Source organism: Varroa jacobsoni, unplaced genomic scaffold (assembly GCF_002532875.2).
Source record: "Varroa jacobsoni isolate VJ856 unplaced genomic scaffold, vjacob_1.0 contig02555, whole genome shotgun sequence".
In the NCBI taxonomy this organism is placed as follows: domain Eukaryota; kingdom Metazoa; phylum Arthropoda; class Arachnida; order Mesostigmata; family Varroidae; genus Varroa; species Varroa jacobsoni.
In genome coordinates, this window is record NW_019214840.1 from 25,213 (window position 1) to 50,352 (window position 25,140).

A 25,140-nucleotide genomic window follows, 5' to 3' on the forward strand; every position below is an offset into this window, starting at 1 on the left:
TTTGACTGTGCATGTTTTTTTTTTTATATAGTTTCTAGGGTTTTCTAAACAGTTTCTAAGGACCAAACATCGCACATGTTTTTTTAGAGCATTCGATATTTCGCTTCTAGAACATATCAAAACTAACACCTTTGTTGTCTTGATGCAATACGTCGGAGGGCCAATTGGTTTACAATGTAAAGCCTTGGTCAAACCATAGGTACATTGGATTTTCCAAAGATTTAGAGTATATCACTTAGCAGCATTATCTTTTCATATATATGTAGATAGGCTAACTTAGTCAGGGATTTGGTGTTTGTAGATTCCTGGTGTCCTGTTGCAAAAAGAGGTGACACTTTACAGTACAATAGCAGGTGGCACGGCAATCGTGGAGTTATGAGAGATAAATAGGATTAAATTGTTGACTCGAACAGCTAGTCAGTTAAAAAGTCGGATAAGTGCTTGTTTTGATGGGCGCATCAAGTGTTGACTATAGATAGGACTTTTTCCTTTCTGGAAGTGTCAACTAGATTGTGGGAGATACGTCTGCTCTCCTTTGTTTTTTAAGAAAAGCTATGCCCGCTCTGACCCTAAAAGGAAATAAAGGCCTTGTTAGGTTTACAATGTGTATAATGTGCACGAAATTTACTTCACGATCATCGTCCAGTTTGTGCGTGACCCTGTGGATGCTATCGACTTTATGTGTTTTACTCGTATATAGTGAACTCAGCGCTGGCATCGAAGATGATCGCTTAAAAATGCGGATCAGGCGCGAAGCAGATTTCTCTGGATTGCTTCTTACATCAATAAACAACACTCATTCAGAGTTATTTAGAAATCCGATACGCACCGTTACTACAGTTCCTGGACGAAAAAAACCAGTCATCTACAGCACTACAACCAGCAATGAAGAATATTCCAAAGAGCCAAGTTCAAAATGCCCTTTAGATAAAACCAGTATTGAGCCTTGCACCTGTCGAAGTCTTGCTAGAGGTATCGCTGTTGAGTGCGAAGGCCTCGTTGACAGCAATGGACTCTTTTCTGCCTTTAAGGATTTAAGATCTTACATAATGCACGACACGGTACTCATCGATATACATTTTGAGGTAAGACGGAAAAAACATTTCACGTGTTACCGAAACGTATTATGTTGCATGATTTCTTAAAGCATTCGTGCGTCTCCAATATTTTTTTCCTTTGTGAAGTAATATATTTTTATCCAAACATTTTCAATGTTTATTTGCATTAAAAATTAAAAGGTCATCGAGTAATGTTCTTATAAGGTGTAGTCATAATTATAGTCTAAACTAAGACTGAAATCAACGAATGTAGTTGAACAAGGTTGAACGAACTCCACAAGCGTAGTTATTGTGGTAAGATGAATGATGTCAAATTGGTCGATTGTGTAACAGAATACCTTTTGAACACCACCTTCTGAGATTCGTTTTAGGTTTCAGGGTAACAATAAACAATGAAAAAAGTCATAAGTGAAACTGCGAAAAGTTCCATGTGTGGGCTGAAATAGGAGTATTGTTCAAATTCAAGAAAATAACCATGATGATTGAGGATCGTAAAACTAAAGGTGCTGTTCGTTGTCAGCCTTAGCGCTGATCACGATACTACTTCACAACTAACTAAATATAAATAGTGAATAATAGCAGTTGATCACATGGTACAATCACGTTAGAATTTCAAAGTAGTTGTTTGTTGTCGAAAACTGTAAAAATTTTTGACCCTCGGAATTTTTTTTAATCCAATTACGCAATATTATTATCTAGGGTCTTCCGCCATTTTTATGTTTGCTTTTTTACTCCATTGCTGTAGGAGTCTGATTGTCGACGTGATTTTGAGGCTTGAACGATTTACTTACTAAATTGTAATTTGTGGGATCAATGTCTGGTGAGTATAGTGGATGAGAGAGAACCTCCAACTGTTTGCACCTACGTGATTCTTGCGCTGTGGAACCGAGCGTCTTGGCTGTCGGATGCATAGTCCGTTAATAATCCCCTCCAGTCGTTTAAAGCACACTTCAGTCGTAATTGACGAACCAAGGCTCACCAAGCTGACAAGCACACCCGTAGTAGACCACCAAACAGACACTATAGCTTTCGCAGCTGTATGCTTTAGGGCGATGGCCTGCCCGTTCAGTTGCATTCATATGATGGTCTGTAATTATCGTAAAGGATTACTTTTTCATGATCAGTTACAATTAAATCCCAAACGAAGTCACTGTCTTAATGCGAAAGTAAAGGGAAGTAACGTCTTCTCGAGTCTCCATTTTCGATTCCCCGCTCAAACCGTGCGGCATTCACTTACCTTTTTCACCTTATTCATTCGACCGAGATAGATAAGTATGGTATTCGTATACATATTAAACCTGAGTGCTAACACCCGTGTAATGGTTTGATTTTTCTCACAGCTTACTAATGTCCGTAAGGGATCCTTCACGAAACTCATTTTCGAATTCAATATTTTTCGCCTGTATTTTTAAGTAAATGGCTTACGAAGCTTTTAGTAGGGTATGAGGCTTATACGGGGAGTCGTTTCTTCACTGTATTCATAAGATTAAACTTACGTTCGTAAACCAGTGAAATCTTCTGATCTTCTATTGCTTATTGCATCTCTCCTTACAAAAATCATGGAGACCACATCTGAGTGAACAATCTTGGAATCCGAAATGTACAAGCACATTTCGGAACTGAAAAATACCCCGGAATATCGCACCGTTATGAAATATCGCCACTCCATAGATAAAATTTCCTAGCATTTTATGTAATGTTTACCTCATTCTGTGCAACAAAAAAGTAACATGTGGAAGACCAATGCATTGCAGGTTTGGATGAATTGTAGATGGACTGTAAGACATATTATTTACTCAGAAATCATACACTGATCAATATTCTGTAGAGGATACGCAGGGACATACGTAGTAGGTTTATGCACAAAACGGACAGTGATGACAATGATTAGACAATGACTTAAAATTTCAATAAGTAATACAATTCGTTGTTACTCTTGGTGAATTGGTACAGACCGTAGTAGATAGTAATCTCTGACTTTATAGATATATTTTTTTGTAGTATTTTTTTCCCTATGGTAACATTAAGTTCAAACTCGTTGTCCGAAATAAGCTCCTCCGATTAACGGACACATCTGTATTTGCATTTTTGATAACTCTTACTTTATGCCAGAATGTACTGCGCATAACCTCTTGAGTACCTCTTGTTGAATTCTTAACCCTAAAAACGTAAGTTTTTTTTATCGACGAAACGTATAAAGTGCCAGTGCTCATTTTTCGGTGTTAATGCTGACATTTTCTTAGAGATCGCCACTTCTGTAAAATCTCTATTAATTTTTCAGTCAATTTTGTCATTTGAGAAAGAGTTTTACTTCACAACAGTACTTTATTGCTGGTCCATGCGTTTCCAATACTTCAAATATAAGAAGTAAGCCGCTAGCATTCTATGCAATTATGTCCAGGCAACCATGAAAAACTTTCTTTAGTTGGCCTCTAAAAGGTGATGCTAAATAATCATGTAACAATTTTTCTTAATTTCAGAATTTCTTTCTTCTAACAATAATTTTTTAATTTCTATCTTAGATTTCAATACATTTGTTTATAAAGATCCGTGGATTACTCTAATAATGCATTGGACGCTTGCTGTGTATCTAGTTTTTGATTTTATACTTTCAAATAGCTTGTGAAACATAGTTCTTAAATGTAACGATACTTAGTTACTACTTTAGTTATTTTATATTTTAATAACGATGAATTTGATTGAATTTCGGCCCTAACAGTAAATCTGTATGATATTTGGATTGAGCTAAATAATAATCAAATCATCCACCGAACCAAAAGTGTGCGGAATATATGCGTGCATCCCTCCTCGAATCTCATTCTTGATATAGGCAATTTTTTTTTTATTGTACACCTTTGGGCATCCCAATATTGTTTCACCCAAAGCATCGTTTAGAATTATGGGTAGTAATAACAACAAAGCAATCGGAGGCTGCGAGTGACCTATTGCAACCAGAAACCGAGTCAGCCCTACTTCAAAAATGGTAAATTTTTTACATGTATACCTCTGGACTTGTAGTCTCGGAATCTAGAAATAATTGAAAAATAAAGACTCAAAGAACCAATTTCCAGGCTTGGTGTTCATTCAACATTCTGCTTGAGCTGATCAGGACACTTTCTCAGGAAGGTATATTTTTAGTAAAAATAATAAAGCGGAAAACGGTTGGAAAATTTGTTTTTTCTGTTATCATTTTATAAAGGGTCCCGTTAGGAATATAATTATATTTCAACACTAAACCTACTAACATTTCTTGTACACCTGTACTTGACCTGCTGAAAACGGTCAGATTAGTCGATGGTGGTAAGTTTAGTGCTACGCTTGAGAAAAATCGTGAAACTAAAATGTTTATTTGAAAAAAATGTTGCTAAAAAATCTGTGTGAAAAATGTTACATGCTCGCAGCGTTAAGAGAAACCATATATAAAAGGTGAAATATTTTTGAAGATTGAAATTATATGCAATAATACGAAAAAAATGAAATACGAAACCTTCAAGGAGGCACTGCCAATGTTACCGACCGATAAGTACGGTTGCCACGTAAACTATTAGAGCATAATATTTATTATTGTAAATAGATACCTAAAAAAACAAGTCGCACAATAATCGCTTTGCAAAGGTTACGATGCATTTTTTTTATACATTTTTGCTTTCTCTTCAATTATTGTTATGTTAATATACACCGATGGTCTTTCTTCGTTTGTTTCCAGATAGAAAACCGGGTTTTTGACTCTATGAAATTTATCATACTTACCTTCCGAAAAGGAAAAGTCACAATCCGTGGAAATAAGGATGAGTACAGCTTAGCAAAGTTGGTCAAGAAAAAGGTACGTTTTGTCACTTATGTCGATCTTTTTCTCGGACAATCTATAACTAGGTTTAAGCTAGTTCTATCCATTTACTGAAACAGATTATTACTTTTCCTCTGATGTAACACAAAAAAACTGCGCATAAGGCGACATGACGAGTGCAGATACTTCATGTAAAAGCGCAATCACTTACTACTAAATCAGAAATCAATTGAATCTTGTCACTATAAATTTTCACTAGACACTCAGTTTTTACTATTAGACTGTCGTAGCTCTTGCAGTCAAATTTTCAGTTTCTGCAAGGTATGAGACCCAGCAAAGTATAATATATTGCTTCATAACTTCGCTCTATGTTTCATCTGTATTTTGAATATTTATACGTCGGGAGTAGTTATATATTACTGCTTTTTACTGACTTAAAGCTTTGTTTGGAAAACTGTCATTTTGCCACTGACTTTTACGAGGTTTTACCGATGTTACACTATAGCGCACACAGAGCTATAATAAGAATCTCTAACTGTTCTATTATTCAAAACATTATGAGTTTTGAAAATACCAATATTAACAATGGAGGCTGTCTACCTGAAAATCTGTCTAAATGAATTAGTTTTGTTGTGTTACACTTATTAAGACAAATCTCTCAAAATAAGTTCCTTGTTTTAAAAACCCGTAACGAACTTTATATTTTTAGATAGCATACCGTCTGTTAACTCTCTTGATATTTCAAGATAAAAAGAGATGACAGGCAATGCTTCTCGACAAAGGATGACGAAACGATAATGAATTAAGTAACTGCAGGCATAAATCCAACATAAGAGTTTGGCAGACTTAGGCGTTAATAACATGCTGCTCTGTCTTCACACGCAGTCAGAGTGTATCCCGGATATATGTATCATTTAAAAGACGAAATTAATTTATGAGTTTCTTAGCTTATGAGCTCTGCAAAAAGCGATACATAACAATCTCCAGTTTGTGCTTAAGATGTCGCTTGTTTGCTGAATACGTGTAAATTTTCCTAAATTCACTTTAGCAGTATAAAGTATAATAAATTAATAAAATAAATGCGCTTGAAATTTGGTTAAATACAATAAGGAAGCCGTTAGCTTTCCGCATAAAAAGATGGTACAAAGTGTGCTAAATTGTACGATTCTATATTTTGTCGTTCCTCATTGAGCACCATTTAGAGCTTTAACACATGTGCACATCGTAAGAGATCGGACGAAATATGAAGTGGAGATCATTGAAACTATTATAAGCCTTTAATACATTTGAATTCTACTAATTACTTATTTATCTGTTTGTTAAAGATTTATCTGGTTGCCTTTTAATTATTTTTTATTGACAAGCACAGCAGCAAGGCCGGTAAAACGCAAAGTTTACGATCACAGCATCCCAGATTGGAGCTAAAAGTTCGCGATCCTTTGATCAACTTTTTAGTATCTAGGACCTTATTTCACTCGATGAGTACCATAGTCGCTCTTCCTCCTCACAGTACGTATATTGTAACTGGTCTCTAGTAGATTATTAGTGGCGATGTTTCAGCCCTTCTAAGTAATCATCGTGACTGGATGGCTGAAGCACCGCTTGGAAGAGATCTTTGTGGTCTTAAGAAAGGATCGCTTAATTTAATTGTGGTATTGTAATGGCATATTCCAGCTACCATGTTCTTTAAATCCTGTTTAAAAGCTTCGTTGGTAGTCATATTCCCCTCTTAAACAGAAAACGGTTAACTCAAATTTGTTCAAATGGTGGTCAGGACTTGTTACAAACATTGCTTTGATCTTAGGAGTACAATTCTTTTACAATACTTTCGTTATGAAGGCCGCAAGACGCAACGGTCAAAGCTAATGAACCACAGACGCACTCGTCCAGTGGCCAACAACTTCGTCGACAGTTCCTTCAGATTTTACAAATAGTTATCATTTATGCTTAGATCATTACATATTATACAATGAAAAAACCGTCTCAATTTATATTCATTGATATTGTATTGATTTAGAAATAACTGAAAAACTAGAAAAATTAAGTTTTGTACTATGACATCCACATCTCAACGTTTAGGAGCCATCCTTCAAGGAAATACGTATGACAGTATTATTTTATGTTGTTACAGGTTGATTTACAACAAGTCAACTTCATGCAATGTCAAGTGGATCTAGGAAACACCACTCTCAGACATCAGCCGCTGAAAAATCTAGAGCTGTTGGAAACCTCGCTCGAGAATTATAACCCTATCTGGTTCGACGAGTTAAAAGTAGAGCGGGTAAGTTTATATATATATATATATATATATATAATCAAAATATACGGGAAAAGCAGGGATAATACGATTGTTCTATAATTTATAATGAGATTAATAACATAGTTAGCAACTTTACTTAGGTAAATGAGGGGTTATTTTTTTTGTTGTTCTTTTTTTAACGATATTTGGAAGCATGCTCGGCATTGTAATTTGAGGCAATGCATATTTTTATGATAAAATGCTTTGTCATTACTTTCTATTATGTACTCCTTACTATTATGAGTAAAAAACGTACTACTGCCACTATACTTTGCGAAAATTTTGAGTCGTACATGTGCATAAAGTACCCCGTTTTAATTTTTAGGGAACGTAACCAAAAAGATAGTTCTTATATGAATATTGAAAACTTAAAGCCATTTGATTGATCTTCAATGTTAAGTTTTCACGTATCAAAGGCAGTAATGAAATGCTTATGATACCTTTGTACTATAAAGAAAATATGGTATACGCTGAAAAGAACGTAAACGTAGACCTAGAAGGGGGATGAGTTTGCACATAGTAAGAAATAGGTTTGCAGTAGAAATCATTTGAGTTTAAATAAAACACCTGTTTTTTTTACAATTAGGAGCATACTTACTTTCTAACCCTAAAGCTATGCCTTTACCAAACATAAGTTGAAATCCTTGATAACTGTAGAGCTATTTCTGATATATCCTCTATATATGCGCTACTTTAAGCTAAATCGACGGATAAGTCGCTAATTTTTGACAGGCAGTATTTGCTCATCGTAAACAGCACCTTGTCTCGGTTTAAAAGGCTGCAATTTATGGGCTGCAACCGATATTTTGATACGAAATGGACCGATGAAATTAAGAAAATTACTGTTCTGGGGTAATCGAACACTCTTCTTAAAAATCTATATTTGGACATCGTTTTGTAACGAAATACCTTGTAAAGTGCCTTAAGTTATGACCGTCTAATAATCTATTTGCCACATTCTATTTGTTTAAAAACACAAAAGAATCGTGAGTTAATCTTGTTACCCTATAAAAGAAAGACCGGGCGTTTCCAGGGCGTACACAGCTTCTCGCGAATTGCGTAATATAACAACCTTGGCCTCAAATATAAACAATATTCGTTTTTTAATTTCTTCTCACATAATCTCACTATCGTACAACTACCGTATATGTTATTAAAAACCTTCAAGCTCTAGTCTTAAGCCGTTTGAAAATCCGTCGTCCCCATTCAGAAAACGTAGAGGTAAAAGTAACAGTAAGTAGAATTTCCATTTTCGAAATTTGGCTCGAGTAGTTTCGATATATTGTTTTCACACAGATATTACTTGAATCTACATAAACAATATGATTTTCCAAGGTGATTACAATGGACCACCAGGTGTGCTTTCAGTCTTATATACGGTATCACCGTTAGGCATATCAACAGGCGGCTGAGTACCAGCATGATACGGAGTCTATCTATGTCCGGGTTTGAACCTAGACCACAACATGTCCCTAAGACTAGCACGCAAATACGTTACCCACTAGGCTATCACAGAGACAGTATTATCGATACTAGCCTACAGATAACTTGTACAGAGCAAAATGATAAACGTCGGACTAGTTGTGTGGCTTCTAGCATGTTTGCAATCACCTGATCTCGATAGAACTTTACAGGCATAAGAAAACTTTGCCTAACCTGCACGCCTTCGTTATCAAACAGGCCTTCACATTGTTTTCCAATGTCGTAAATCGAGAACTCTATTTCTACTTCCATCCTATGTTTCTCATAAATATGAATAGCTACATGTCAAGCAATATGACAATGTTTACCTGTAATTCAAGGGCTTTCAGAAACGTAAATATAATTCGTGTACGACTGAATTTAAGATAATGCAAGCATGCCATATGCAATTAAACGTCAAATATCGTTAGAATTGGCGAATCGATTGGTTTGACGGCATTATGCAAGTAGACAAAGAGAATTAAATGCATAATGAGAAGTTTAGATCTTTCCCATAAGGGAAAACAAAACTAGGCGTATGACTGTTTTGTCTTTTTTGAGGTAAGCAGGCAATCAAAATAGTGATTTCCCACAACTCTTGAGCTAACTCTCCTTCTCCCTCTTCCTAACTTTGAGCTGTAATTGTCGGAACGCTTGTCGAGGGTTCTCCAAAGGCGAATCGTGGGTATCTACATGGAATGTCGCTGCCGTATGATGCTTAAAAAGACGTAAGGAGGACATCTAAATGTCTCCCAACGGTCATTTTTCCGACTCTGCCCACCAAATGTTTGTCAAAATATAAACTTCTTTTATAATAAAAAGACGTCTAAAAAGTAGCGGTTTATCCGTCAATTTGCGCTTTTAATCGCCTAATTTAAGATTCCGAAATGCTTACGTTAAATGCTTCCCTGTTCTGATTTTTCATTTGCTAGTGGTAAAGTGCGATATACCATTCGATAGCTATTGTGATCGTATTGTCCAGAACACAAAATTTTACCTGAAGTTCGTACTGGTAAACAGGGATGCATTGGATAAAGCAGATGTGAATTTGCGATACTGCCTTTTTGCTGATGTGAAAAAGCTGCGAGAGCAGACTAGAAAGTTTGTTCCATGTGCGGTGAAGGGTCTACAATTAGGGGACACCTAACAATTATCCTCCGCCCAGCTTGGGGCGACCTTCGTCGAATCTGTAAAGCCAAGTGAAATGCGTTCTTTAGGTAAAAAAATACCATCACTTGAAGAATCACTTTTGAATAGTAGCCTGAATTACTTAGTTATTGTCATACACGCCACAGTTATTATAGCAATTTTCTGAATTTTCTAGGGTGATAAATAGAAGGTATTGTAAATACTATTGTTTGCTCCACGACACTGCCATCACTGAAATCCAATGTTAATGCTCAAAGCTGCGATCATGGTCTTCCAACACTTCATTTCGACGGCACCTCTCTGTCAGCAAACGAATAATTAGGAAAAGAAAGCACTTAACAAAAACGTCCATTATCTATTTATGATGATATTAATTGGTATAAATATATTAAATCGTTGTTAAACATTTATTAGGTAAGGATTAGCTCAGCCAACCTTCAACAATACAATCTCACCAAAGGAATGAAGTATGTGCAACAATTCATCTATTCGAATTCGGCCCTTAGTGTTGTAACCAGGGGCACATTTCCAACTGACGTTACAGAGCTTCGCCACATTGATCTAAGGTAGGTGTTGTTTTTCATTAAAGAATACTTCTACGCTTGATCTGACATCGATTACGGAGCAATTAAAAGGTTGCTCATGTAGATGTTCAATACTAGAATGTAACGATTGGTCAATTTAGGGCTACGGAACATTATATTTCGAAGAGGAAATGTTGATTTAAATAAGCGAGATGTTTTAGTATGGCATTTTTATTATTTTCAGGCCTAAATGGTAATATTAAGTGAAACCTCTGTTGTAGATGATGGGTAATTATAGAAGCTGTTACTCATACGTTAAATTTTTTTTCAATTTATCGATATAATCGCGGAAAAATCGCCAAAATGCAATATGTTTGTTAGTAGCCGGAAATAGAAAAGTCCTCTGAGTGCGCTCGTATAAACATATGAGAATAAGGCAAAGCACAATAGCTCATACACTACGTGCCGAATGTGTCGTAAAAACATTGACAAGGTAAAACAAACGTTAACGAAATGCTCCATGTACCGTAAATGCATATTCCTAAGGTGTTCAGGGCAGAAACATAGAATGCTCTATTTATATTGCTATCGAAACAGATACGTCTGAGAACAATGAGACTTGATCAGCCAGTCAAGACAATTCGAATGGGCAATCCTTATTGTTACGAAGAAAAATGCACAACTAAACACTGATTATTAAGCCAAGCACGATTCCGAAGTTCGACTGGCGAGAGAGACAACAATAATCCGTTTACGAGACGCGCTTGTTGTCTCCGCCATCGGTTACACCGTCGAACATATTAGCATAGTCGACTGTGGAAAACGGTGACAGTTGGGAGAGCGAGTAGGGATTCTTCGAGTCTCTGACAAAAGCGAAAATGGGGAGAACGATAATAAGAATACACAAGAAGACGCTGCTAAGAAAATTCTGGAATTACTAAAATGAACCAAGTTATAGTAGGTTATTCCTATCAACAATAATTGTTGTCTCATCAAAATTCATTGGAACGCAAGCTACAGCTAGATAGATATGTGCAGTCCAAACGCGGAAAAGAATTACATTAAGCTGTGCGGTATTAAACGTTAGTTCAACAGCGAAATCCCATGCAATAAGCTCAGAAAATGAGAGCTCAAAAAATCGTATATGAATATAGCTTTTTCTTACATATTGCAGACAACCCCACAAGAATGACGTGAGAGAGATTATGGCGTCGCAGCACTGTGAAAAAAGAAATCTTCTGCACGCAAATAGATACAACAAACAACAATTCAAAATTGATCATTATGGATTTATTTTTGGCGGATTTGACACTTCGGAACACCCTGTGTCTGTCCTTCTCTCATCGGCAGTCCAAGAACGACATGAATCAGTGAATTCACAATTGTGTGCGGCTAAAGCAACGCGACTCGATGAAAGAACATCCATGACAGCAGCGCTTTTCTGTCTTCCCATGAGCCGAACGCAGTCCGCAAGAAAGTATTGCAGCGCTTCAAAGAGCCGCTATGCAAGTTAGACGAGACTCAGGCAACCTAAGAAAGGCACGAAAAAGTACGATATACCAAAGATTTGTCTGTCAAACGTTCAGCCCGTACAATAGAGAACTCCGTCGGCGTGAAATAAGGGAAGCCAAGGCCTATGCTATCCGTGTGCAATAATCTTGCGATTCTATATGAAGTGGACACCATAATTGTATACGCAGTAAATGTAGCGAGACATATAAGGAACTTTTGCCTTATATGTATGCGTCTTACTGTCGCTGATATTTTGTTGCATACTCAAGCTAGACGAACTATTTATGCTGTGCAGAATCATGGAAGGCAACATCAGTGCGGACGTCTACAAGAACGGGAATCAGCGGTCTCATCTACGAGAAACCATTTGGATTGTCCCCCACCTTCCAGCCTCTTGCATGCCAAAATGGCACGCGCTATTCACCAGTTATTCGATACTTTTCGATATTTTTATTTTGATTTCAAATATTCGTTACAGAGACAGTCACCATTGAGAAATTGTTGGACATCTTACTGAATTGCGGAGTGGGACTCCGTGTTGATAAGTAGAATGCAGTCCTTTGACGCTGTCGCACCTTTCGTCTCAGGACTAAAGAGGACCTATCATCAGATAGAGAAATAAAATACGCTTGCTGGTACTGTCTTGGGTTAATCTACCTACATCCTATTATCTACAAATTCTCTCAATTATTTAGATCCCGATGTAAACACCATGCTATATGCTGATGATATAAACATATATGGTTCTTCGCTCACAATCATCAAGAAATGCAAATTGCGCTGAAGCAGTGTTTTAAATGGACAATCGGAGCAAATGTAAAACGTTTCATTGATAAGTGTAGAGTAATGCACTTTGGGTAGAATAACTGCACGAATAGAACAATAAATAACAACAAGCCATATGAAGTTACAAAATCAATTAATCTTAAACATAATGATAATGAATCGTATTTCCCTGTTTCCGCAAAAAATGAACTCCATTTTATGTTAATTTAACTTCATTTATGTATGCGTTTTTTCGATAGCTTGCCAATCCAGTTTCAATCTTACAGAATAGCCAAGACAGGATATGCTCCAATATGCACTCAAATAACTTTGTGCATCGAATCACCTATAAATGCAAGGTAGTTTTTCGATAATGATATCACAATGAAGTTGAAGAATAATTATCGACTCTCTCTCTATTTTTCAGTTTAATTTCTATGGTGACAAGAAACGAACCTAACTACACAACCCAAATAAACTTAGATTAAAACCCATGTAAATCATGTTTTCGCATAATAGGCCCCACATTTGACTTGTACGAATATATTAATGTCGCTTTTGTTTTCTCATATCAACTAAATATATCGTATTGTAAATGTCTAGAACGTGCCTACGCAAAAACAAATATCCATAGAAATTAAATAATTTCTTATGACTTGTACGTTTTCTTAAAGTTTAATTTTACTATTTTAAAAGCAGTTTCAGTAACTCTTATAAGAAGCTAATATTGTGCGGCCTTTCTTAAATTTACAAATTGAGTCGTTGATACTGTTTTATTAGAATGGCGTAATATTTGATTCAGGTGTGTATTAAAAAAATGTGATGTGACTCCTGATGATACATTTATTGATTAAGATTGAAGTGGCGGCAACGTTGCAGATCAAAAATAGTTTGTGTTAGTTATGACAAATTTCAATACTAACATTTCTTACAGAGGAGAACACCCATGATGATGGTCTTTAAAAAGTTATTAATAACTTGTATGTATGGATACTATCAGGACAAAGCGTATTTTGAATCCAACCCAGACGGGTGGAACTAACCCGGCCGAGACCGCGACCCATTAGTCCTAAATATCTTTCTTGTACTTCAATCTGAATCAACATTAACTTTGATTTAATCGAATTACTGGTTGGTTCCGGATCAATTGGCCGGAGCCTCTCTGGTCATTTTTCCCATCTTTTTAAAGGAGCTTGAGGATATTTCATCTTCGCAGTTTGTGTGAGCCCTGCAGTATTTCCCTTAACGCGCTCACTTCTCGATATTCTCGCACGCTGCGTCTTTTTGACCGTACCCTTTTCTTTTCGGTCAAAATTTTATCTTCCAGTATTTTTCCTGCATCTCACTATTCCCTTGATTCACAGGTGTACTAAGCAACGTTTCTAAAATACCTACCAAGCGCCCTTCTAGCCATTATCAAATCAGTAATTTAACAACTGGTTAAGTCAGAAGCCTAGCAGGCTATTTAAAAGTGTGTTGAGAATTATCCTGCTTTTTGCCTATGCAAAGAATGTAGGAGGCGGAAGGCGCCTTCCCAATTTTTTCTAGATAAGGGCGGAGGTGACCCGTCAGAGATTGAGTCAGAAAATAGGAGAACTAATCGATGCTACGTACTGTAGCCCCAGGTTTGTTTTGTGGGATCTTATACAGCCTGTCAAGCCTGCAGGGTTGCTTCTGATGTATCTATGGTAGCCTTTTTCCAAGCTGTTTTTTGTTCTTCTACTCTTAACTTTAGCAACCAGTGCTACCTAAAACCGGGGTCACCTGAACGGATCGTGCTGTAGGCATAGCAACGCTATGATAAGTCATGCTCTTTGTAGTAGGGCTTTAACTATCGATGTTTCCATAATAATGTGTCAAAAGCGTAATAAACTCTGCTATAAACAGCAACAATACCATTTTGTCCTCTTTCGGCCTATGAATATTAGGTATTATTCTACTAAACTCTGTAGATGCCTTCGATGTTTTGCCCATATTTATAGCTATTCCGCGCACTGCTTGGTCTAAGAAAATTTCTAGGCAACTTACCGTTTTAACGATCTTTGTCCTTCCCAGCGTCTTTGATTGAGATATACTATCGTTCTTAAGCTATTCCGTTTTTTGCTGGCAAGACGTTCGTTGTGTTCTAGAAGTAGCGAATTAGGCTCTATCTTGTTATTTATCATTTTCTCTACAGAAGTTATGTACGTTTAGCTGCGATACCTTAACATTGTCAAGTTATATCGTTGTTAACTCCGCGGGGCAGTGTGCCGGTTACCGGCAAACCCTCCATCTAGACTTCCTTCTGCGATCTACTCTATTTATGATCTCAGTGTATCCATCTGTGTTGGAACCTCTTTGTGATTCGAGTTTGAAATCCATATTATTTGCACAAACGTCGTGTGTACCACCATAGTAGATCGCTGTGCTTCCCGCGGCACGTGTCGCCTGACGCACTCTGCGTTACTTTTCTATTTCCCTGCTCAACTCTGCTTCGGACGTTATATTTAGAATATGCAATAGAATTTGTAGCATAGCTTTTTTAGTCGAAATTATGATAATACGCTACAGCGTTACCGTACGTTTTTCAAAACATGACCCAGAGTGCCAAAATTGTGACGTTTTATTTCAACCATCTATGAATTCTTGGCAATCTGTCCTTTTATGGTTTGGTTGAGTTTCACTCTAGCGGATTGAACGCAAACCTTTGGCCGATAGACACTTTTAAGCGGCTGTCTCCGGCTAGTTGGAGATAAGTTCGATCTTTGGTTGGTTGGTTTGTTTCTGGAATTTCTGAGAGCTTTATATTGAAAGGTTTGTTGTTTTTTACGATCTACAAAATAAGCACAAAATTGAAATTTTGAATTATGGCGCGCTAGATTTGTTCCAACGTAAGGTCTTCTGTGGATCAAGGTCAAAGACGTAATCGTGAGCCTTGCAAATTCCTACGGGCGCTGTTTCAAGATCATACTTGCTTCATCGATTAGAATACACTGTTCTAAAGTATTACGGTGTGCTAGAGGATAGCTTGCGAGCGCACTGGCCGCCATGGCAGCTTGGAGGCGACGACAAACGTCCTTATATTAAATATAATAGTATCTTCTTGGCATAGCAGTAATTACTGTTAGTAATTTTTTTAAAAATAGTTACATAGAAAATTATGGATATATCCAGGTTTTTGTACAGTGTTTTAGGAGCATTTTTTACCCATTTGCCCAGCACCCTTTTGAACAAGATGGCAGTATTTTGCATACTGCTGTGTTGCCAGGGCCGCGTGCTAAACTTACCTAGTAAGCTTGCTCTCGGATGCTGCAGCTTTTTCGCCTGGCTAAACGAATATATTTAGATTGAATCTTATGCAGTTTACATTTCCGCACTCATATTCGACGTTCGATGGTTTGAAAAACCCGTAAATTTTTGCGAAACAGCATTCTTCACGTTTCGTGATCTTTCAATAGAACATAGCAAACTGTGTATCTGCTTGGATTACAACGCATTCCCATAATTCTCTAGTTCCTTGCAACGTAGTTCTATTGTTCAACCAGATAAAAAATAGGCTTGCCGTTACTTGGTGAACCGGAATTACATATTTAATTAACATTGATTATTATTAATTAATTATAAATACCTACTTTTCATATGATTGGATTTTGTTTTCAGTTCGAATAATCTGGCTAATCTTCCGTCTGGTTTATTCGACCATATGACCGCTCTGGTAGAGGTCGTTTTAAAAGGCAACCGTTTCACAACACTCGAAGCTAATCTGATGAATCATAAAGCTTGGCTTAACATGACGCTTCTTAATCTTGAAGGTATGGTGATTTGTTGGTCATATTTTCATAAGCATGCAATTTAATTCCATTGTAAAAACGATGGGTTAGTCAAAATGCGTGTATATATATATATATATTTGGAGTTCAATCAAATAGACGCAAATAAACTTAATTAAATAGTTTTAAGGCCAATCGCGCAGATCTAAAGGCAGATATTTTGAAACAATTTTTAACTTAGAAAAGCGGTTTTATTTCACTTTACAATGGTACCCTATATATGGACAAAACCGTCAACAGGTACCCTCGGATATCTGGTAAACGATGTCATATGTAAAACTAAGTTCAACGATCGCAAGCATGATAGTGTATTGTATTCCAGCAAATCCGGCATTCACATTTCGTTCGAATATCTCGTGTTATGTACAGCCGACGCGTTCTACCTCAGCGTCTAACTACCCGCGGCTACTGTTGGTATTGAAGATTTAAGTGAGATTGACTGGTTTGAATGATTTTCGATGATTTAACGTGTTCCCATACGTAAAATATCAAAATGGGAAGAGAAACATATGACATTGAGGAGCAAAAAACGCTGATTAATAGATTGCTTCTAAGTGTACGCAATGCCAAACTGTCGAAATGTTTTATGTTTCCCACAGTACAAATCTGCTAGGAAGTTGAGGGCAAATCTCCTACTCGCGTCACGCAGAATCGCTTATAAGAATCGAAAAGGTTACACTACGAAACGGGAGGACCGTGTAACTATCTACAAACTCAAAAAAGATAAGATCTTGTATATTGTCCTCCAGAGCAGATTAAAAGACGTGGGTGGACTCGCTTTGTCGAACATTACGCATTGTCGCCGATTCAAACAGACTTAGTTCAAGGGTAGTAGGCTTATCAAGAAATTTCGATTGAATGTTCGAGTAAAACAGACACGTCTTCATTCGCAAATCAGACAAAAAAACTACCCCGTTGAGAGTTGGGAAAGTTTATTGTTCAGGCGAATCCCATTGAAAGTTTTTGGAAAAACGCCCATCATGTCCTTAGATGTGTTGATGAACGATTTTAGAAAACTGAGTTGTGTCGAACACCAACATCCAACATAATCCATGATGTAATCTCTAAATTCGGGCAAAGGTGCTATAATAATACATTTTACAGAGAAGGTACTACAAAGATAGTATGTAAAGCAGCAGGAATGTACTGAGATCGACCTGATGCTAACTGTGTCCTCGTGCACTATGACTTATCTTGTCACAGAACATGGAATATCTTAAGCTGCTCGTTCAGCACGATGTTTAAGTACTGCTGTAGCTCGCTAATTCGGCAAATTTTAATCCCATAAAAAACGTCTGAAAAATCGGAAACAACAAATCTTTGTTCCGGATCCTCAACAAATATTACTGGCGTACGGCAACGAGATTCACTTATAATATCAGTTAGTGAAAAGCTGCACCAGAAGCATCCGAAGAGCAGCAACATTTAATTAAGTTTGTCTATTTGGTTGAGCACCATATGTATATGTGTATATATACCCGCGTGAAAAAATCTGAGGCTACCCTGTTGTTTGAAATAAAGCAACCTTGATGCTGAAGCAAAAAATAGTTGATTAACAAATAACTAGAGTGTTGGGAAGAAATTAAACCGACAAAGTGGTTTATTTACGACTGACAGCAAGAATCCAAAGTTTTGTTTTTAAAACGGGTATTATGTGGTCACATTATTAATTATAACACGTACGAAAGATTTCAAAGAAGAACATATAAACCAGCTGTTTGTCCCACTTGTATCTTATTTCCCAGCTTTCTATGAGTGTGCGTAAATTTGAACATTCGGATCTGACGGATTAATAATTAAAGATAATTGACGTCTTTAGGATAACAGAATTAGCTTATGCACACAGACATGCGTTTCTCAAGTTTTGGAAAAAGATCGTTCTTATCCAGATCTTTTGAATTAGTCAATCTTACCCGCATGTGCTTTATATGAAAAAAGATAACATCTTTCATTCAAGTGCTATATATATATATATATATATACATATCATTCCGAGGAAAAAGATGAGATACTGTCAATGCTTCTGAGGGGTTGTCATTAATATTAGGATACCACAGGGTTCCATTGAAAAACTAAATTTTCAGTTTAGGTGTTATCTTTCTGTTAGTGCTATATGAAACGGACATAATTACATCCCGACATAATTCCTATGGAAACAAACCTTGAAATAGATTTCTTCGTAAACTAAAAACAGCCCGGTTAACCGTTTTTTTAGTAAAAAAAAAAAAACTCTGTGTGAAAAAAGTTAAAAGGAAAAAGGCTGGGTATCACCCAGAGCGGAAAAAATCGCACGACTACGGACTTAATAACCACAAACACTCTCCATCTTGTCGTGCATAAATGCACATACTGTATTCGAATCGTTTTAATGCCGACTACAACTCGAGGCACTCGTAGGCACTTTGCGTAACGTTCAGTCCACTTTATGTCGATCCCTGTGCGCAGAGTGACTTCGCAGCTTTCCCACGGTAATATTGTAACATATAATTTTAAAGCTATAATACAGTTAGTGATATTTCGTAGCATTCTAAAAGAGGCATACCCCTTTATGATCTTGCTTGTCTAATAAAAATGTGGGACTGTAACGTCTTAGGACGTTGTTAAACACTTTCAACTGACGTGCTCTGGGGTTTATTTGTCAATCTGTTTTGCTTATTTATACAGGAAATACGGGGTTGAGGTGTGAAGGTGTACAATGGCTGAGGAGTGTCGCCACCGACAAACTTAAAGTTAAAGGAGATTGCCTAGATAAGGACGATATCGTGCAGAAAATCAAGTAATACCAATCTGGTGACTATAAATGAGCAGACACCTGAACTCAGGAAATCTCGGAATAGAATTCTGCTTGCACACAACTTAGCGACATGAAGACCAACTGAACTGGCGGATCGAAAGCTGTTTTTGTACTTCTTAGCTCCCACGCTAAGTGACCTCGAGGCTTAGTATTTTGATGGTAAACGTACAGTAACCAAAATCGTACGTTTTCCTCTGTATCACATTAGCTCTTTCTTGCTTTCCATATATATATATATGTATGTACCATTTCTATATATATATATATATATATATATATATATATATATATGCTATCAACCAAATTGCTCATGAATTATTTGGTTGTCTTTATAGGAAGGAGGTGGTTTGTTGCTTCCACAGCCCAAAAAGACGCCAAATAAAACAGGTTCCTTTCTATGTTGACACATCTTGTTGTATTTAAATTAGCTAATATATTGGAAGCTATGCCTTCCAAGTTCAATGTTAATATTTAGTCCAGCGATAAAATATAACTCTATTAGTACCTTTGGTAACGAATTGAAAGGATCCCAATTGGAAACGCTACGCTCACCAATTATGAAACCTTCCAAAGGTACAGACTTACTCCGACTCGTTCACAGTCTTTGTTCGACTGACTTGTCAGAGTTGATTCTTTCTAAGATACATTTCTACTTTATATTTCTTCTCTGGAAAACGATGCCTCACTGATGCCGTCTTGTTATACTGATTGTTTTATTTAGTACAAATTTTGATCGAAAATGTCCTAAGGTTCACTAACTACTCGTTTTTATCTACGAATCTTAGCACGAACAGCAAAGAGCAAGCGTGTTCAATCCATTTCGGCACTTATTCACTATTTCACTTATTGCTTAGTTTCAGTGATCTGTGAACAATCTAAAGAATTCGCTTTTCGTTGTTTTCTTTATAGTCGTTTTCCATTGCAATGCTTAGTTTCAGTTAAGAAGCCGACACTCTTAACGAGACGTTCGAGAAGGCGAAATCGCTAGGGTTCGAACACTCAGACTTGCTTTTATTTGACATTACTGAGTAAATGGTTAGAGCTTTGCGTCTAGCACTGGTGTTGAGTAAATATTGTTTCGGACGGCTGGCTCCCATTAAGAATCTACGTGTACTCATGCTTTTTAGACCATCTTGCATATGCTATTTGCTACCGTGTAATTTCAATCGCCCCTTAAATCGCACTTACCTTGTTGGGGGAGCTCCTTTACGCATCGACAGAAAACACGACCCATGTTTATCTCCGCAATTTTGCAACGGCCGGGAAACAATCCAATTGCTTGCAGATAGCTGAAAAAACGCAAGAATTGCGCTTTCCCGTAGAAATCGATTTAGAATATATGAGATAAAGATAGGCTCCCCGGATGCTGGTCCTTATGTTGATCGTAGTGGTATATTCAACCCTAAAATCAATCGCAGCTTGTTTCAGTGAATACTGTGAACACGTCGGGTCTGTGGCATTAAGAGTCCACTGTTAAGAGATGAAGTGCATTTGGCGAATCGCTTACCTATTTAGCTAGTTTGCACAAATAACTAGATTGTTTGAAGAAATTTCCCCTAGCAGAAGCGACTGATCCTCTTGGTTTATTACAGACGGATGAACCTTGGTTGCCTAAGGTTGGCAATTACGGCGGGTAATCCCGCTCTTCTGAGTGGAGCGTAATTACTTACAATAGACAAAGTAAATTAGCACCTCGTAATACGCAGCGTAAAACACAGAAAGTATTGTAAGTCGATTACACTCATCATTTTTATAGTAACACATGATCCGGTTCTGAACCGATCTATGCTCAACTGGGAGACAGAGTGAGATTAACAGCAGCAAATAAAAGCTCTATTTTCATCAATGCACAAACTATATTTTTATTTAATATTATAATAATAAAAATCCAAATATCCCTTTACTTTCTACCATATTTGTGAAGGAATGACAATGAAAGAAAGATTGAGTTTTTTTCATAACGTCATTGTTCTTGCTAGTCCTGCCACAAAATACGCACACACACACACATATATATATATATATATATATATACATATAACAGCAATGTTATCAACACTATGACAAAAGAAGGACAACTTTGCTTTTTCTATATATATATATATATATATATATATATATATATATATATACGTATATCAAAACACTCGTGGCTGTAATGTTATTAGCAAAGTCAATGCGAACTTTGATTAAGGTGCAGGTTGATAATAGTTATTTAATTAATAGGAATGAGACATATAATAGGAATAAGATAGCGTAACACTTGAATCAGAATAACTAGACAACAGAAAAAAGATCGCGCCAACACTTTTAAAGATGATAATGACATGTCTACGTGATGCGCATTCAATTAATCGGATAAATGCTATGTTTATGGCAAGCAGTAATTGTGTGCGATAAAATGATGCACTGATGGCTTCAACCCGGTTTGTGATCGAAATCAGTGTACGTTCAAAATCAAATGGTTGTAAGTGATAAATGGTGACATAAAAAAAAAAGTGAGTCGATGTATTTTAGCTACTTTCTTACGTATAGTAGAGAAACTCTATAAAATAACTCGAACAAAAAATGTTTCTTCGTAATCAATAATTTTGGAAACAAAAGACGGTATAAAAGTGTTGCCATTTGCTTGAGTTATCTCGTACAAAAGGTTAAAGCGCTGACTAACAAATCTGACTAATCTGCGAGATTCGCAAAGAGGGTTTTTGGTAAAGACTCCCATTATGATTACCCATCAGCCTTAGACGATTTTCAAGAAGCAGGCAACAGCAACGCATTGCACTTAGATTGTGGGTCTTCAAGCCTTATATTACTGCGAACATTTCGCATAATTGCTTTGTATGCAACAATGACTAATTATACAACCTACCTAAATTGATACCAAACCTACAAATAAGGACTGCCAAGTTCTCTTTGTGAATTGAAGGCAAGCAACTGCAAACCCAGTTATATACATACATGTATATTTTTCCCTCTATATACTATTTCTAACTAGGAAAGATATCGCCGTCGGATAATAAAAAAAAATTGCTAATCATCGTTACGTTGTCATCGCTTTCATATTTAGTGTGCATTGCACACTGGATGCATACCATCGTACATAAGTCGTATGATTTCTGCATCAGCATATGAAACAAGGTTTGTATTGCTACATATTGAAAATCTTCGATACATTCGATAAATTCTAAGGCGTTAATCTGATGCTGCTCAACTGCAAACTTCCTAACTAAAACAACTTCGTGAAGAAGCACTAGACCTTGTACACGTTTTTAAAAGCTATAACTGGTTCTTGCAAAAAATATCTTAACAGTTACCAAAACATTCTTCATACGGGTATCCTTTACAAATGGGCTTAATGGTCCTTCTAGTTCTGGCGAATCTTCTGCAAAGGCCATTATTGTGTTTTTGGCTTGACTGTTATGTTCTTCAAGTTGGCTAAAATATGACAAACTTCTTCGAGGTTGAGCAATTGTGATACAGATATGGTGATGGCCTGGTTGTCCTGCAGTCATAAAGGGTTCATTCCTTGATTGTAAAATAGCCACTGTTTTTTGAGATGTCAGAAAAAATAAGGCTTATAACAATGCGATGAAAAAGCAAAGTGAATAAACAAAACACAACGCACGTTTAGTCGCCATGATGATTACGGTTAACATTATCAACAAGTCATCGGAAGCGTCTTTTTGGTAAGTTATTAAGGACTTACCCATACTAGGAGATCTGGTCGGGGTATGTCTTGTTAGACTTAATTAGGATTTTTGCAACAGACCTATGGAACAGCATGGTATTCAGTCGGTTGCAGGCACTGAAATTTGCTCAACACGTAAGTAAATGTGCTCCAAAGCAATAGCAAAGTGTCTGTTGACACTGTTACTGGCTGCACCCTTTTTCGTCTATTCGGTACGTACTCACCTGAAAATGAAGGCAGCGAAAGTAACACTTACAGGTGTATTTGATGTAATGTATCACAGAGGTAATCGTAGGTGTATTTAACTGTCCTTATTTACATTTATGAGGTATTATGGTCGGGCATATTTGCTCCACGAAGGAAACGATTTTTTGATCTTTTATTTTTGCATAGCATCTCTCAAGGTATACGCAATCCTACTTGTCTTGGCAGCGGCTGTGTTCTGCCTGGTTATGTGCTCTGACACTTTTGTTTAAGGCATGGGTCTCCGGGTTATGCTTAAACCCGTAGGATTTGATACATAACGCGTTATGAGGCTTACTCTTATAGCGCCGCACCTCAGAAAAGGGTGCCTGGAATCAACCGGAGCGACGCAGATTATAATGGCTCTAGTAGAAACTAACTTGGTGTAACTACTTAATTATTTAAGGTCTACTAATACCACCTACGTAATCTTTTATTCTACAGTAGTGCGTAATTTAAATGCTGCCGCATTTTAGGACGAGACAACTGATAAACACGTTTCCTGACTTTTTACGAAGAATTTGCAAAAAGGAATTCTGTCATAACAACGATGTAGCCTGATAATAAGTATTTTGCAATCTGAAACTCTACATCTTTTTTTTCAATGCGCGGCATCGAGGCTAGCGATGAAGATTGACCTTGTGTTCTGTTACGTCATGCCAAAGCCTTCAATCCTATTCAGAAGACCGATATGCTATGAGACCACTTCGGAATTACTAGTCAAAACCCACAGAAAGCTCGGTGACTTTTGATTTTTATCATGACTATCCCCTATCCATTAAATGATTTCTGCGAGGAGTACGTCAATCTACCTGAAACATCAGTGTACATGCTATAATGTAAAGGGGTCCCAAAAAAAGCCCTACCATAGGATGGTTGCCCGCGTAACTCAAGAAAGACGCCTTTGGTCTTGCTAAGGTTCCAAGTTATATTTCAACGTTTATTGAAATTAGATCAACGTCATATTGGCCGGTTCTTATACAACAGATCTGTTATGCGAAAAGTGGCAAGCATGATAATCCGCCTAAAAAACGGCCGATCCCACTTAAGAAGAAACTGTAACATTGGGGAAACAGTGGCATGCAAAGCTGTTATTTCGAATGCATAAAAACAGAAACTCATCTCGTCACGACAATACAAAGACAGAAAGGATGAGTTTACTTTGGGTTACCTTTTTGAATTTCTGAATGTGAGTGCTCTGGCCGTAAACGAGAAATTTCGCGTCGATATAACATATATGAATCTAAGAAATGCGTCCAAGGGCATGGAAATTAGCAAATTTCCTGAGATATTAGGCAGCCTAGAATTCGTACTTTAATCTTAAAGCCAATGACTGGTCTGAAAATATTAATTAGTAATAATTTATACAATATTTTAGAAATAAAAATGCTACATAACATAAAAGCAGTGCAGATATCAATAGAATAATACATAATGAATAATTGTAATCTATATATGTATATTAACCTCATTATAACAAAAAAAGACAGTTTACATTGTAAGGTTGTACTGTGACCGTTTTCTACTTCTGCTAGCTAGATGTTTTTACAGCGACATTCCATTAACATTAAGCCATTTCTACTCTGATACCTACACATTTTAACTTCAACAAAGTCTAGGACATTTCCACATAGAAATTTCATACCACGTTTCAATGCCAAAAATAAAAGAGAAAACAGTTTCATCGAAAATCCGATTTTATACTGCCACACTTACTGCTGCTGTACTGATGAAAATTTTTCGGAAATCATTGGCAGGTAGAGAGGAAGTAGCTCAAAGATTTCCCACGTACATGTGTTGCATATCGCCACGCTACGATCACCCAACTGTGCTATAGTTGCAACGAAAGCAGCTGCGACTACACAACATATATCGTGTTCTCCATTAGCTCGAAGTTCAAATTTTGCCGCGTTGACTCTATCTGTCGGAGCGCCCGCCGGCCTAGGAATATAGAGATCAGCCAAGAAATGATTTTTACTAAGCACGATTCTGGGCTACCTCAGCGCGACGAAAAATAAAAACAACAATTGTCTAGTGGCGAGCAGTGTGTA

General features: G+C 36.9%; 2 protein-coding genes across 3 annotated transcripts in view; one reads left to right on the forward strand and one right to left on the reverse strand.

Annotated features, from left to right (window-relative positions):
• The window catches only part of LOC111272546 (2',5'-phosphodiesterase 12), a gene marked incomplete at both ends in the record, with an annotated part of 50,319 nt that extends 25,179 nt beyond the window's left edge, over positions 1-25,140 (reverse strand). Inside the window, 4 exon segments of the mRNA XM_022854060.1 lie at positions 20,347-20,447; positions 22,473-22,660; positions 22,865-23,070; positions 24,806-25,140. Of these exon segments, the coding sequence (XP_022709795.1) occupies positions 20,347-20,447; positions 22,473-22,660; positions 22,865-22,868 (293 nt within the window).
• LOC111272547 (uncharacterized) lies at positions 347-19,564 on the forward strand. 2 transcript variants are annotated; one of them, XM_022854063.2, is made up of 6 exons: positions 403-1,085; positions 4,765-4,881; positions 6,977-7,126; positions 10,169-10,320; positions 16,195-16,346; positions 19,029-19,564. In XM_022854063.2, the coding sequence occupies exons 1-6, from the start codon at positions 555-557 to the stop codon at positions 19,142-19,144; spliced, it is 1,218 nt and encodes a 405-aa protein (XP_022709798.1). In that variant the 5' UTR covers positions 403-554; the 3' UTR covers positions 19,145-19,564. The 2 variants fall into 2 exon arrangements, with proteins under 2 accessions (XP_022709796.1, XP_022709798.1); XM_022854061.2 differs by lacking the exons at positions 16,195-16,346; positions 19,029-19,564 and adding an exon at positions 11,453-14,448 and having other exon boundaries at positions 347-1,085.